The 15,093-nt window shown below is 36.9% G+C and overlaps 1 protein-coding gene across 1 annotated transcript in view; it reads left to right on the forward strand.

Annotated features, from left to right (window-relative positions):
* The window catches only part of nudcd1 (NudC domain containing 1), a 42,353-nt gene extending 36,224 nt beyond the window's left edge, over positions 1-6,129 (forward strand). Inside the window, exons 9-10 of the mRNA XM_028460700.1 lie at positions 2,930-3,089; positions 5,770-6,129. Coding sequence (XP_028316501.1) covers positions 2,930-3,089; positions 5,770-6,059 — 450 coding nt within the window. The 3' untranslated portion in view covers positions 6,060-6,129. The remainder of the gene's footprint in view (positions 1-2,929; positions 3,090-5,769) is intronic.
* The last annotated feature ends 8,964 nt before the right edge of the window (positions 6,130-15,093 follow it).

The following is a 15,093-nucleotide window of genomic DNA, read 5'->3' on the forward strand; positions in this document are numbered from 1 at the left end:
ATGTGTGTATTTGAAATCGTTTAGTGTATTTTCATTGGAATTTTGTGTTATTGCAGTCTTGTTGTATGTTTTTGTTGCCCTTGTGTGTTTTTTGGGGTCATTTTTGTGTTTTATTTTTTGTCTATTTTTTTTAATTTTTAAGCCATTTTATTATTTTTTGTATGTTTCTGTCTTTTTGTTGCTATTTTGTGGGTTTTTGTTGCAAATTTGCATGTTTTTGGAGTCATTTTATATGTGTTTGTTGCATTTTTGGGGTTTTTTTGGTGGGTAATTTTAGTGTTTTGTGAGTTTGTGAGTCTTTCTTTCTTTTTCTTGCTATTTTTTTTATATTTTTGAGATTGTTTTGTGTATTTTCATTGGAACTTTGTGTGTTATTGCAGTCATTTTGTAAGTTTTTGTTGCCATTTTGTGTGTTTGGGGATACTTTTTGTGTTTTTTGTTGTGGAGTGGTTTTATGTGTTTTTGAAGTAAGTTTATTATTTTTTGTATCTTTATGCCTTTGTGTTGCTATTTTGTGTGTTTTTGAAATTGTTTTGTGTATTTTCATTGGAATTTTGTGTTTTATTGCAGTCATTTTGTATGTTTTTGTTGCCATTTTTGTTTTTTGGGTAATTCTTTTGTTGTTCTGTGACGTTTTGGAGTCATTTTATTATTTTTGTATGTTTCTGTTTTTGTGTTGCTATTTTGTGTGTTTTTGAAGAAAAAAAAAAATTTTTTTTGTTGCAAATTTGCGTTTTTGGACTCATTTTTTGCATTTTTCTTATTTTGAGTGTGTTTTTGGAATTTTTGGGAGTTTGCATTTTGTGTCTTTTTACTTAAGATTTGTGTAATTTTATTGGAGTTTTGTGATTTATTGCAGTCATTTTGTGTACTTGTGTTGCAAATTTTGTGTAGTATTTTTCTGGGTAATTTTTGTGTTGTTTTGTGTGTTTTTAAACCATCCACCAACCTCTATATCGAGGGCCACTTCTCCATGTCTGTGTTAGGAGGAGGAGCTCCTCATTCTTACTGATTCAGCTATTCGTGTTTTTGTTAAACATTTGTGGAAATGTTGTGGTACGTTTGACACGTGCATCTCACGCTGCTTTTCCGTTACGTAATCCTGTGTCTCTTCTATTCTGGTGCGTCTCCATTTGTTGTTTACAAAGTGACTTCATCGCTGCTCCACGTGTGACTCTTCACACTGACGTTCTGTCACTTCTTTACGTACGCGGAGGCTCATCTTGGGTTTAAATGAGATGAATGTGAGGAACGTGTGTCAGGTTCCTAATTAAACGCGTGTTATTGATCATCTTCTGCTGCTCTGCGTGGCTGCAGTGCAGAAACGTGTCTGTGTTGCTTTAAACTCTGACATCCTGACCCACAGGTCATTCATAAAAACAGTCCCTGGCCTTAATAAGCCCCGCCCCCCTCCTCTATTGATTCACAGCTCTCTGTGTCACCGCTCAGGGGAATTAGAGGGAATTTAGATCCCGATTGAACGGGATTATCCTGGATCTGCTCTGCTGCCACTCCAACAAATCCCAAATCCTCCTCATGGAGAACATAAGCACTACGTGTTCCTGCCATTGTTTGGTTTAGGCTGCGTTTTAATCTTTGAGCTTAAACACCTGAAGCTCCCACTCCATGATTATATCAGCAGCAACACAATGAAAAGATGTTTCATTTTAGATTCTTTATTAATCCTTACGGGGGAAATCATGCCTCACATCAACTCGTAAATAATTAGTTCACACATCATCAGAGGTTTATAAGATACCTGGAAAAAATGAACTAGGTTAAAGTACAATCACTGAACTTGACTTTGGTGAAAGGCTAGAAGGCCCTGGGGTGGACACTTGGATCATTTCTGTGTGGAGTTTGCATGTTCTCTTTGTGCTGCGTGGGTTTCCTCTGGGTTCTTTCTCCCACAATCCACTGTTAGGTTGACTGGAGTCTCTAAATTACCCGTAGGTGTGTGTGATGCTCTGTCTAGGGTTTACCCCCCCCCCAACGCCCTAGAGTGCTGGAGATGGGCACCAGCAGACCCCCCACAACCCTGAAAAAAGTGGGTCAAAAAAATGTGTAGACGTTGGTAAAAGTGAAAGTCCCCCATTAGAAAATCACTTGAGTAAAAGTTAAAACAGTTCACATTTAATAGACTTAAGTATCAAAAGTATCCTGTGAGAAAAAATAGTCATGTATCAAAAGTACAAGTAAAAGTAAAGTATGCATAAAAAGAAGCAAAATGACCATAAACGTCCACTTTGTTCTCTTTATTTTATTTTTAGGTAAATGAAAAAGACTGTATGAGAAAACAAACAGTTAGTGAATGAAGTGTGTGTCTGAGATATTGATTAATATTAGATGTAAATAGCAACTCATTAACTTTCAGAAACTGGTGGAGTTTCTCAGATAAAGAGAATATTAGCGGAGTTACGCTTTTTTAAATGAACGTGTTCCCCGAGATGCGTTCAGGGTTCCTGGGAAACCCAGACATTTTGATGAGTTTGTAAAAACACACCAGACGGTTCTGACAAGACGTGAAAAGAGGACTGGTCTGGATCAAACCACATGTCTGATCAATATAACCATCGGTAACTGCTGAGGTAGGATCTCCGCCCAGCCCCGGGCATCCCATTCTCACCGTGACCTCCAATCTGCACGTAAACCGGAAGTTGTTATTTTTGTGCTCTCTGACATTCCCATTCCGTTAATTATTTTCATATTTTAATTTGTAATGAGTAACGAGGTGGGGAAGAACGTGCTGATTAAAAAATGGCTCAAGTATTGTAATTTATTTGTTACAATCATGCACACACACACACACACACACACACACGTAATATATACGTTATTGTAACATCAAAGCCTGTTCTTGTGTGACGGACACATTCAGTGACTCCTACAAAATAAGAGCGTCTCATCTGTGTCTCCCTACAATGTGCAGGTGAACCTGGCTAGCCATCAGTACCTGTTCACCGTCAACGTGGACCCCACGCAGATGCCGTGTTTCTGCCTCCGACACGACGTGGACGCTCTGGTGTGGCAGCCGCATCCGGACCAACCTGGCAACATGTGGGAGCACGTCGCTACGTTCAACGCGCTGGGTAGGACCCCAGAGTGGTTATCTTTACTTCAATAGTATTTGTGTTCAACTGGTTTATTTCTGTGTCGGAGTTTAAAGATTTTCACAAACGTGTTCTCCACGTTGCCAAATATGAACCAAATAACGGCCAAAAATGAACCACCAAACTTGGCAACACAGCTAACGTTCCCTCTTACAGTCTCACCTTCATCCTCAGGGACTTTTTAGATCCTTGGATTATGAACTGTGGAGAGTCACCATTTTGGTCAGGATATGGCACGCGTTGGTTGAGTCCTGTTAGCTGTTGCTAGGCAACAGTGTTCTGTTGGTCTACAGTGTTTTTTTTTGTTTTTTTTTCCTTTGTCTGCACATACTGTCAAAGGTCAACAGTACAAGAAGTGCAGTCATTATAAGACAGCAATGTTTTGTTATTGTAATGAAATAAATGAATATATGACCATCACCAGCCCTCCATCAGGAAGGATAAGAAACACTTTATAATAGGGAGGATCTAAAAAGAGAGGGCGGTGTTACACCTGGGTGAGGGGGTGGAGGGTGTGTGGGGGGGGGGGGGACTCAAGGTAGGAAATGTAATGGTGGGGAAGAGTTGAATATTTTAAAGTGATGTTGTAGTTGTGTTTATTGTGTTGTGTAATCAAACCAGTGTGAAGCTTAGCTATAATGGTGGTGACTGTGGACAGAGGGGAGGAGTCAGTGGTAATACCTAGAACAGGTATTTAGGATCAACGTGACTAAAGTTAAGCCCAGTTTTATCCCACAGTCTAAGACGTGCCAGTGCATCGTAGACCAGTGTATGTGTAAGAACCGCTACTGTGAACCCAAGCGCTGCCCAGGCCAGCAGAAAGAGTGGGGGCCAAGGAGCCCCACATATTTAGTTTATCGGTAATACATTAAACACATTTTTTGTTCTATACATTTCCACTACAGGTACAGCCTTTAAAATGGATTTATACATGAAAGATTAGCATCAACTCTGATTAACATTTTAGTAAATGTCTGTTTTTATCTCATTGTTTGAGACCATGAACAACTGTTTAAAGGATATGTGACATTTTGCTGAATATTTCCAGTGTCTGTTATTAATCTCAGCGCGGGAACAAACTGCTCCGTATCTTTATTAAACATTTATATTAAGTTGACATTTTGTCTGTATTTGGATTGAAAGTCTGTCGTCTCAAACAGTTGAGAAGCTCTGCTCTGATGTCTCAGATTTCCTATAACACCTGAACGCCTCCCCCGTCTGCAGTGAGTTTATCTGCAGGTTTTCTCTTCATTTACCTTCAGCTTTGCTTCAGGGCGACGCCTGAATCCCAGGTGTTATTTCCAGTCCAACAGAGAGGCTGATGGGAAAAACTGACAGACGTGATTATCCAGGGTGGAATTAGCAGAGACTAACCAGATTTCCATGGAAAAGATAATCCATTTACTGCCTCAGGGCTCACGTGAATAGTTAGACGATGTGGGGGGAAAAGTGCACGGATGCAGTTGACACCTGTTGGAGCGACAGTGAACGCCTCATCGCCTTAGCCCGTTAGCTGTGAGTGGAAACACCCAGAGGAACACCAGCAGGACCTCTGATAAATACGACACATGTGAAGGCTTTTCAATATTCACCAGTGAAAAAAATGGAATTCATGTTGTAATACAAAAAACTGTATTTGACTCATTTCTTCTTTTTATGTTTTTATTTTTTTTTCATTTAAAATCAAGTTCAAACATGACACGGAAATTTTACGTTTTTACAAATGTGGCCTAAATTCATTGAAATGTCATTATTATTAGATCTATGTCTAACAAAATACATTATTTTACACCATATTAGTTTTATTAACTTTTAAAAATAGGACTACTTTACAGTTTTAGAGCCTGTGTTCCTCCATCTTGAAATCATGTGATTGATGATGTCACACGGCCCCACTGCCTGTAAACATCCCATTGTTTTCTATTGGAGTGAAACATTCAGCCTGATTTTTAGATTTTTTAACCGATTTTTAGATTATTTAACAGATTTTTAGATTATTTAACAGATTTTTTAGATCATTTAACAGATTTTTAGATTATTTAACTGCTTTTTCAGTCACAATATCAACTTGTGCTGTTTTTTGTTGCTCTAAATAATCAGGAAAAGTTTAAGATGTTGATGTAAATCTCTTTTGTTTACGGAAAGAGGATAAAAACAGTTGTGACCCAAAAAATAATCGATGACCACAGGGGGCGACAATTTAAACTCTGAGGTTTGGTGGTAATGAAGCAGAGAAGAAGAGCTCTCCTAAGGGACCTTTACTATATAATGATATTTAAGATAAGTAAAATGCAGTGGGAAAACTGTAACATGGTTCCCCAGTTTAGTGTTTTAATTACATTGTAATTAATAGTTTTTATAGAATTCCCATGCCAGTTACAATTACAAAGTTATTTATTTGAACTCAATTACAATTCAATTACCATTAGAATAGCAACATATTTTCCCAGTTAAAATTACAATAATAATTATGTCATAATTGTAATTAGTTCGCATTTATTCGACCCTGACCCTGTTTTGTGTAAACGTGGCCAATATCAGGAAAACATGCATGAATGGCTTAAATGACTTGTTTCTATGACACAGGATGGAGGTGATAAATGACTTAATAAAAGGGTTGAGAACTCATGACATGTTGAACCTCTGATCTTCTCCTCAGGCTACGTCCAGGCGTCCAAACGGGATAAAAAGTTTTCCACCTGTGCTCCAAACTTCTCGTACGCGTCTCTGTGCGATTGTCTGCGTCGAACCTTCATCTACCGACAGCCGTCCACGTTGGAGACCGTCCTCTTCAACAGGAGGCAGGGGCGCCAGGTTGGACAGGTTGCCAAGCAACAGGTGGCCAGCCTGGACTCAGACCAGCCGATCCTGGGCTTCAGGGCGACCAATGAGAGGGCGTACATCCTGACCTCCAGACGCCTCTACGTACTGAAAGTCAACAATGATTAGATGTTGTTTCTGTCAGTGTGTGATTCATGCAGCGAGACGGAAAATGGAATAAAACCTTCCTGATTTTTAAGCTTGTCTCGTGTGTTTGTGTGGATATGAATTCAGCTCAATGCGTGAATGTGAGAGAAATGTTCAAATCTGCTGGAGACGATCAGTTATTGATCAGAATCCATGTACCCTTCGTTCTTTGGTTGATCACTTCTTTGTTTACAGCACTTTTCATAAACAGAGTTACTAAAGGATGAGTTCACTCAAAATATCATTTAAAATGCTTATTCACGGAGTTTTCCTCTTTCATTAAGTAGAGGACGTGTGCAGCCCTCTCAGTGCTGCCTCAGCCCTCTCAGTGCTGCTTCAGCTCTACAGACAGTGACGACGTAGAAAGAAACTCATTACAGCCCCAACCAGTCCACGCAGATGGCTGCCACCTCTGAACCTGGTTCTAACAGAGATTTCTTCCTGTTAAAAGGAAGTTGTTTCTTCTCACTGTCACTAAATGTTTGTTCATGTGGATCTTTTTGGGTTTTTTCTTTCCTATTATGAATTTTAGATTTTGATAAACTCATAGAGATGACTGTTGTAAATTGCGCTATACAAATAAAGTTGAGTTGAGTATATACTCATTGAGTGTAGAGTATATACATCAGTGTGACATTTCTAACACAAAGAAAGTTCTTCTTTTTATTATTCAGTATATTTTTCTTTTATTTTTGTGTGTTTTTTTAGTCATTTTGTTTTTTGGTAATGTTTAATGTGTGTTTTTGGTATCGTTTTGTATGTTTTTGTGTGTTTTGTGGTGATCTTGTATATTTTTCTCTCATTTATTGTGTCTTTGTTGTCGTTTTGTGTGTTGCTCTAAATAGTGAGTATTTGTGTGTGTGCGTGTTTGGTGTCATTTTGTGTATTTTGTTGTCGTTAGTTTGTTCTTTTCATTATTCAGTTTATTTTTCTCCTGACAGATTTTGTGTGTTTTTATTGTGTTTTTATGAGTTGCTGGTCATATTTAGCATTTTTATCATTTCAACAAAAAAAAAAAAAAAAAAAACATTCTGAAACCCAGATTTCAATGCTTTCATTTCTAATTTTCTACACACTCAAGTACCCCCTGTAGTGACATCACGTACCCTTAGGAGTACACGTACCCCTATTTGAGAAACACTAGCCAGATGCATAGAAGTGTTTTTACTTTGTTCTTATTGTGATTTCTTGTTTCTTCTCCAGAAAAGGACGACAGTGATGAGTTTGACTTTTAGTTCTAGATTGTTCCGTCAGAGACGTGGTTGGTTTCCTCTGAGCCACACAATAGACTCCTCCTCCTCCTTTACTGCCATTGTTACGCTCTGGAAATCCACTTTGTGTTTATTGCATTACTGCAGCACACACACACACACACACACACGCTTCGATTAGCTGTACCTGCATCACCAGAAGGCTCGTGTCTCTGAGGACATCTTTGTGTTAAAGTAGAAACACATCCTTCAGCTGTTCAACCCTCAGAGAATTACAACCTCCAAGCTTTTACAAACCTTTACGTGACATTATTATTATTATTATTATTATTAACAATATTTGGTGACACTATATAATATATAGTCATATTTATTCAATGTTTACAACCTTGAAATGCAATAAACGTCAAAATTCTGCATCTCAGGATGAGAAAAGCGTGGGTGGATTTTTTTTTGAATATTTACAGAAACTTTATTCGTGCCATCAGCCATTGTTTCTACAAATACGGCTTAAAACCTTTGAAATCTACTAAATAGATCAATGCCTAACAATCCTATTCATTTGATTAACTTTTAAAAATAGGACTACTTTACAGTTTTACAGCCTGTGTTCCTCCATCTTGAAATCACATGATTGATGATGTCACACGGCCCCACTGCCTGTAAACATCCATTGTTTTCTATTGGAGTGAAACATTCAGCCTGATTTTTAGATCATTTAATAGTTTTTTATAGGGATTAGAACCAAATCCAACTCTCTGGTTGGTTGTAATATTTTTTAAAGCAAATATCAAGCCTAAATTTTCATTTCCCCGCCCCCTTTAGTAGCATATAATGCTAACCTGCAGTGACATGTCATTACTAGTATAAGTAGAGTAATATTAAAGTCACTGACATCATATTTTTTCTCCATTAACCAGGAGAGTTATAGTTGCTCTGTGTGTGTGTGTGTGTGTGTGTGTGTGTGTGTGTGTGTGACCCTTCCATTTGCTCAGTGAACCTGGATATTGTGACTTTTGCAGCTTTACTATTATTAGTTTTTTCGTATCTCACACGTGGTCGTTTCTGAAGATCTAAAGCATCGATCCGTGTGAAAACGACCTCTCCAACAGTCATTTCCTGAGGAGCGCTGGTGATAATCACAGAGCTGCTCACAGTGTGTGATGATGTTGATACTTCGATAGGTGACGTTCTGATGATTGCAGCGAATTTCAAGAAGTTTCACTGCTGTGTTTTTTTTAACGATCTGAGGAGTTTATTATGAAAATAGCCTGATCGATGCTGTGATATGAGGCGTTCAGGGACCTCTGACCGTGTGCGAGAGCAGAGAGGGAAATAAAGGTGGAGCTTTAGGCTCAGGTGATGTTTTCAGTGAGTTTTATGATTTAAATGTACTCATATTTAATACGTTACGTTGTGTTTTTTTAGGCGGGGCTACCAGGCTGTCAACGCCCTCACTTTTGTTCTTGTTGTTCTTCTTGTTGTGTACACTAGTTAAAATCATTACGACTCTGTTATTCATGAACAGATCAGGCTGAAATTTGGTAGTTATAATCTATGGATGTGGACGCATCGATGCTGGAGCACGATTTTCGATTTGGGGTCCAGGGAGGCCCCATGGGACCCCAAAAGAAAAAAAAAAGAAAGTTCATTTCTCATTTATTTGTGAGTCAAATATTACGACATAGTTGTGTGATAAATCATTTTAAAGGCACTTCAACGTAAATTACCATTTTACGTCGCACAATTTTATTTGTCATTTCACTGACTTCTCGGGAACGCAGTACGTGTTATTTGACGTAAAACATATTTTTTTCTGCTGAAAACTAAAAAATTTAGTCTGAAATGGTGTTTTTTTTATTTTTGTCAAACTCTTGACATTTTAGCAAAGTGTTTAAATTTGGAATATTTAGTTGTAGTGACTGCCCTCTATGGGTTTAAACCATGTTATTACAATAGAATTTAGCTATTGGCTGAAAATGGATGTTTGTGATGTTTTGGTGGCTTCTTACGTCACTGTTGGCTCCGCCCCTTCTATAAAAAAAAAACTAAAAACTATCACCTGTGGTGAGTAGGTTGGATTTAGAGAATTTTGAATAGAGAGTTAGAATGCTAGCTAGTTAGCACACTAGCTGATATGTAAATCCAGGTGTTTCCATTGCCAGTGTTTTTTTTGTGCTATTTAGATTTTGCGCATTTCCAAGGGTAATGGAAACAGCTACAGACACAATGAGATAAACAGGAAATCCCAGAATCATTAGCTAACGCACTTGTTTGTAGATAAAGGGAGTGAACTGGTTCCAGTATAAGAGTGTCGGAGTAGAGCGATTACTCCACCCTAAAGACAAACACAGCTCAGCTGAAACACAATCATACGTTAGCTTTAGGAAGAAGAGGAGATTTAGAAGCTGTAGATGCAATAAATAAAGCACTTTATACGAGTGGAGGTCGACATGTTTGACAAACTGTGACGTATTGATTATTTAAGGAAGTGCTGCATTCACGTAACTCACACTGGTTTGATGATGCTTACCATGGTAGCGTAGACTTCCTGTTTTAAGGCGTCTTCCTTGTTCAGCTGAAGGCTGAACAAGGAACGTACTACTCATCCTAACGTACTACTCATATTAACGTACTACTCATACTAAGATACTACTCATACTAACGTACTACTCATATTAACGTACTACTCATACTAAGATACTACTCATACTCACGTACTACTCATACTCACGTACTACTCATACTCATGTACTACTCATACTAACGTACTACTCATCCTAACGTACTACTCATACTAACGTACTACTCATCCTAACGTACTACTCATATTAACGTACTACTCATACTAACATACTACTCATACTAACGTACTACTCATACTAAGATACTACTCATACTCACGTACTACTCATACTCATGTACTACTCATACTAACGTACTACTCATCCTAACGTACTACTCATATTAACGTACTACTCATACTAACATACTACTCATACTCACGTACTACTCATACTAACGTACTACTCATACTAAGATACTACTCATACTCACGTACTACTCATACTCATGTACTACTCATACTAACGTACTACTCATCCTAACGTACTACTCATATTAACGTACTACTCATACTAACATACTACTCATACTCACGTACTACTCATACTAACGTACTAATACTAATGTACTACTCATACTAACATACTACTCACCCTAACATACTACTCATACTAAGATACTACTCATACTCACGTACTACTCATACTCATGTACTACTCATACTAACGTACTACTCATACTAACTATGTGAGTTTTATGGATCAAATGAGCTCATGTTGATATTCTACTTGGTCACTTTCTCACTTCAAATGTTTTCAGAACTTTCAAAATAAAGGTGGAGAATCAACAGAGATATTTAGCCTCAGTGTGAACAAGGTTTTTAACGTAGATTCTAAATGCATCTTGGGAAACTTGGAAGTATACTTTAGTGGGAACGCTTATCATACTAATCATACTTATAGTCTATAGTAGACAGTATATACTCATTGAGTTTGTAGTATGTTAGTATGTAGTATGTTAGTATGTAGTATGTAGTATGTTAGTATGTAGTATGTTAGTATGTAGTATGTTAGTATGTTAGTATGTAGTATGTTAGTATGTTAGTATGTAGTATGTAGTATGTAGTATGTTAGTATGTTAGTATGTAGTATTTAGTATGTAGTATGTAGTATGTTAGTATGTTAGTATGTAGTATGTAGTATGTTAGTATGTTAGTATGTAGTATGTAGTATGTAGTATGTTAGTATGTAGTATGTTAGTATGTAGTATGTAGTATGTTAGTATGTAGTATGTAGTATGTAGTATGTAGTATGTAGTATGTAGTATGTTAGTATGTAGTATGTAGTATGTAGTATGTTAGTATGTAGTATGTTAGTATGTAGTATGTAGTATGTAGTATGTTAGTATGTAGTATGTTAGTATGTAGTATGTAGTATGTTAGTATGTAGTATGTTAGTATGTAGTATGTAGTATGTTAGTATGTAGTATGTTAGTATGTTAGTATGTAGTATGTTAGTATGTAGTATGTTAGTATGTAGTATGTAGTATGTTAGTATGTAGTATGTAGTATGTTAGTATGTTAGTATGTAGTATGTAGTATGTTAGTATTGTTAGTAGTAGTATGTAGTATGTAGTATGTAGTATGTAGTATGTAGTATGTAGTATGTAGTGTAGTATGTAGTATGTTAGTATGTAGTATGTAGTATGTAGTATGTAGTATGTAGTATGTAGTATGTAGTATGTAGTATGTTAGTATGTAGTATGTAGTATGTAGTATGTTAGTATGCGATTTCGAACACAGCCACGATGCCAAACATGGTAGTGTAAGTAGTGAAGGGAGGTATTCAGTAAACTAGACACACCTGAGTGAGTAAAGGAATAACACAACTACCATCAATGGGAACAAAAAGATGAAAATCAAACACTAAACACAGACTTTATTATTTTTCAGTTTAGGTGAATTTAGTCAAATTATTTTACGTTGCAAATCTCACAGTTTTCCCCTAAAATACCTAAAACCAGCTCATACTGTAGTTTTCTACCAGAGAAGCTGATGTTGACATTTCCTGTTCAGTCCTCTGTGTTTGTACTCATTAGAATAAATCAAATATAAATGAACTCGTAGATTAAATTAGCATAATTCAATCTATTTAGTGCGTAGGTTAATTACACTAAAAGGTCACTAAGGTTCCTCCTCCTCCATAGAGGAATCAGCATCTGTGTGAAGTTTTAGCTAATTGCTAACACAGTCACATCATTACAACCACAGTGAGCCTTTGTGTTCCATTTTAATCAGTAAATCACAATTTATTCTGAAAGTTTTTTCAAACCCGACAAAGCAACTATTTAGAAATGATCACATGAGACAAAGAAGAAAGAAAAGCCTTTTAAAGAATAGAATAGAACAGTTAAACCTTGAAAACACCAAGAGGAAAAGTTTATCTGTACCTGCTTATCCTGTAGGCCAGTGTTTCTCAAATGGGGGTACGCAGTACAAAGCAACTATTTAGCATTATTTTTTTAGCGCGCAAATTTTTTTTGTAATTCATTGTTAATTCGTTGCAATTATTATTATGTGTTAAAGTGACAGCCCTACTTTTAACACCCATAAAGGTGTGTTCACACCTAACGCGACTGAAGCGACTAGATTACATTCAAAATCAATGTAAATGATGCAACGTCAAGCGACGCCAAGCGACGCAACGCCAAGCGACTTGCGTGACTTGATAGTTGAAAAATTTGAACTTTTCAAGCGACTTCAAGCGACAACTCCCCGTCCGTCACTGTCTGCAGAGCCGAGGCAGCAACTGATTTTTTTTTTTTTACAAAATAACTCGAGGAAATAAGTCTATAATGTTACATAAACACTTGTGTAAAGCTTTTCTTTCCTTCTTTCATCTCCTCTGTAACTGCATCCCTTTAAGAGCTCACCATGTTAGCATGCTGCTATCACAAAGAGCTAATTAATGCTTCTTATTTCCCCTGTTATTGCTCGTGTAATTACTGCTGATTGTTCAGAGAATGTTTTATAATGTTATACGTGAAGTTTTACGTTACATCCCTAAATGATGGATTATTACAGTATGTGTGTGTGTGTGTGTGTGTGACCTCAGTGTGTGTGAGTGGCTTCAAAGAAGAAGAAAAAGAACAATTAGCTTCTGATTAAAGTCCAGGTGTAATTATCATAATTATCAGCTTTTAAATGATGGGAGAATTAAAGGCAAACGCTGGCTCTGATTACACATTCCTCCCTGATGAGATCATTACACAGTCACATGTGTAATTAATGCAATGAAAACGTGTGTGTGTGAACAAAAGACGTGTAGAAGTTTGGCTCCATTGTTGATTCATAAAGCACAATAATTTCATATTACTCATAATTCATTTTGCTTTGTTTTTTAAGTACAGATTTGATTTGACTGCAACAAACTTTAATAACTGGTGTGTGTGCGTGTGTGTGCATGTGTGTGCGTGTGCCACCCATTACAAAACTTTGTATTCAAATCATATTTTTTAATTAATTACAGTGCAGTAACTTTTAATAAGAATATATGGAACTAAATAATGTGATAATGTATTTTATTTCATGATCACTGTTTTTCCCTTTAATGTTTTATTCTGAGTAAATAAATTAAGTTATTTCTTATTGTAATGTAACCAAAACAAATGTAATTAAATGGAAAATGAAAGGAATTAAATGGATGCTGTAAGCTTTATTAATACAGCATAATGGATTAAACAAACACAAAAAACTGTAACATCACATTGCACTCTCAGCACAATCAAAACAGTCGACTCTTCCCCATCCCTTCCATTGCCCTACCCTGACTTTCTCTTCCCTGTTCCCTCCCCCCTCACCTAGGTGTAACACTGCCCTCTCTTTTTATATTGGTCACAATTATGCAGGAAAATACATGTATTTATTTCATTGCAATAATAAAACATGCATTGCTGTCATAGAAATATTGCACTACGTGTAGCGTTGACCTTGGGCAGCATGTGCCGACAATGTTTTTCCTCTACCCATAACTCCGCCCACAGTTGTCATCTGATTTTGATGATTAGATCATAAAAACGTTATTTTGTTTTGGCTTCTTTCTCAGTTTGAGGTTTAAGGCATGAAAAAAAAAACCACCTGCTTACATCAAAAGACAAAGCTGTTGCCATGGCAACTTACAAATATTTTGTAAAACTTTTGCATTTCAAAGCGTTTTTGTGCAAAAAAAATTTGCACACAAGTAAAAAATGTAATAGGCAAACTTTCGTCACCACTTATGATCACATGGGAGATGTAGTTCAGAAGCAGCAGGAGGAGGAGGAGTTTGTAGTCCTGACTGCACAGCAATGAATAATGTAAAGTTAGAAAGCATTATAGAATATATACATAAAGACAGCTAAACTCAAGAGAAAATTCATTAAATACACAAATAAACAGTATGAAAATAGAACAAATGATGACATGACATGATGTATTTTGTTGATTTCCGACCTTTGTGAGGATGTTTGAGGTGTATGATGTCATACATAGGGCTGGGCAATATATCAAGATTTCTGTTTTGGCGATGTTGAAAAATACAATATCGTCTCTATTAATATATATTTTACTTTATTGCTTATTTTGTTATAAAATACTAGTTTTTAGCAGTTGTTACTGAGTGCGTCTTAACCGAGACCTTCCCCTAAACAAGCCATAGAACTCACTCACACATGCTGTCCCTTATAAGGAAAAGCTAAAAGTGGAACATGTTGTGCAGCTGTTTGTTAATAAAAGTGCATGTGTGACATTTTGCATCAGAAAATTTAACCCAGAATGGTCTTTCTGGTCAGACTTTGAGTTAAAAAAATATCTAGATAATGGTTTTCATCCATATCACCCAGCCCTAGTTTTACATTATATGTTAAAGTGTTGAATACGGTTTGGTTTCTTTCCTTCTGTGTGTAATTTGTGGTGAAAGCAGAGGTTCCTCTTGTGTTTCTCTGTCATTGTGGACTCTACAGCTCCATTATCTCCTTTGATTGTGCTCTCAGCTTCCTGTGTCCCACTCCAGCCTGTGGAGGAGCTTAAAACACTTGATGAAGCTGAAGTTCAGACTGAGGTGAGACTGTGAGGGTCTCATGCTGACTGCGTCCCGCTGGCTGTCTGATAATCACATGCTGTCATCATTTGAAGTGGTTAGCTTAACATTATGTTGATGATGAGTGATTGCGACGGTGACTGTAGAGTGCACACATCTACAGAT

The sequence above is a fragment of the Gouania willdenowi genome, chromosome 11 (assembly GCF_900634775.1).
Source record: "Gouania willdenowi chromosome 11, fGouWil2.1, whole genome shotgun sequence".
In the NCBI taxonomy this organism is placed as follows: Eukaryota; Metazoa; Chordata; class Actinopteri; order Blenniiformes; family Gobiesocidae; genus Gouania; species Gouania willdenowi.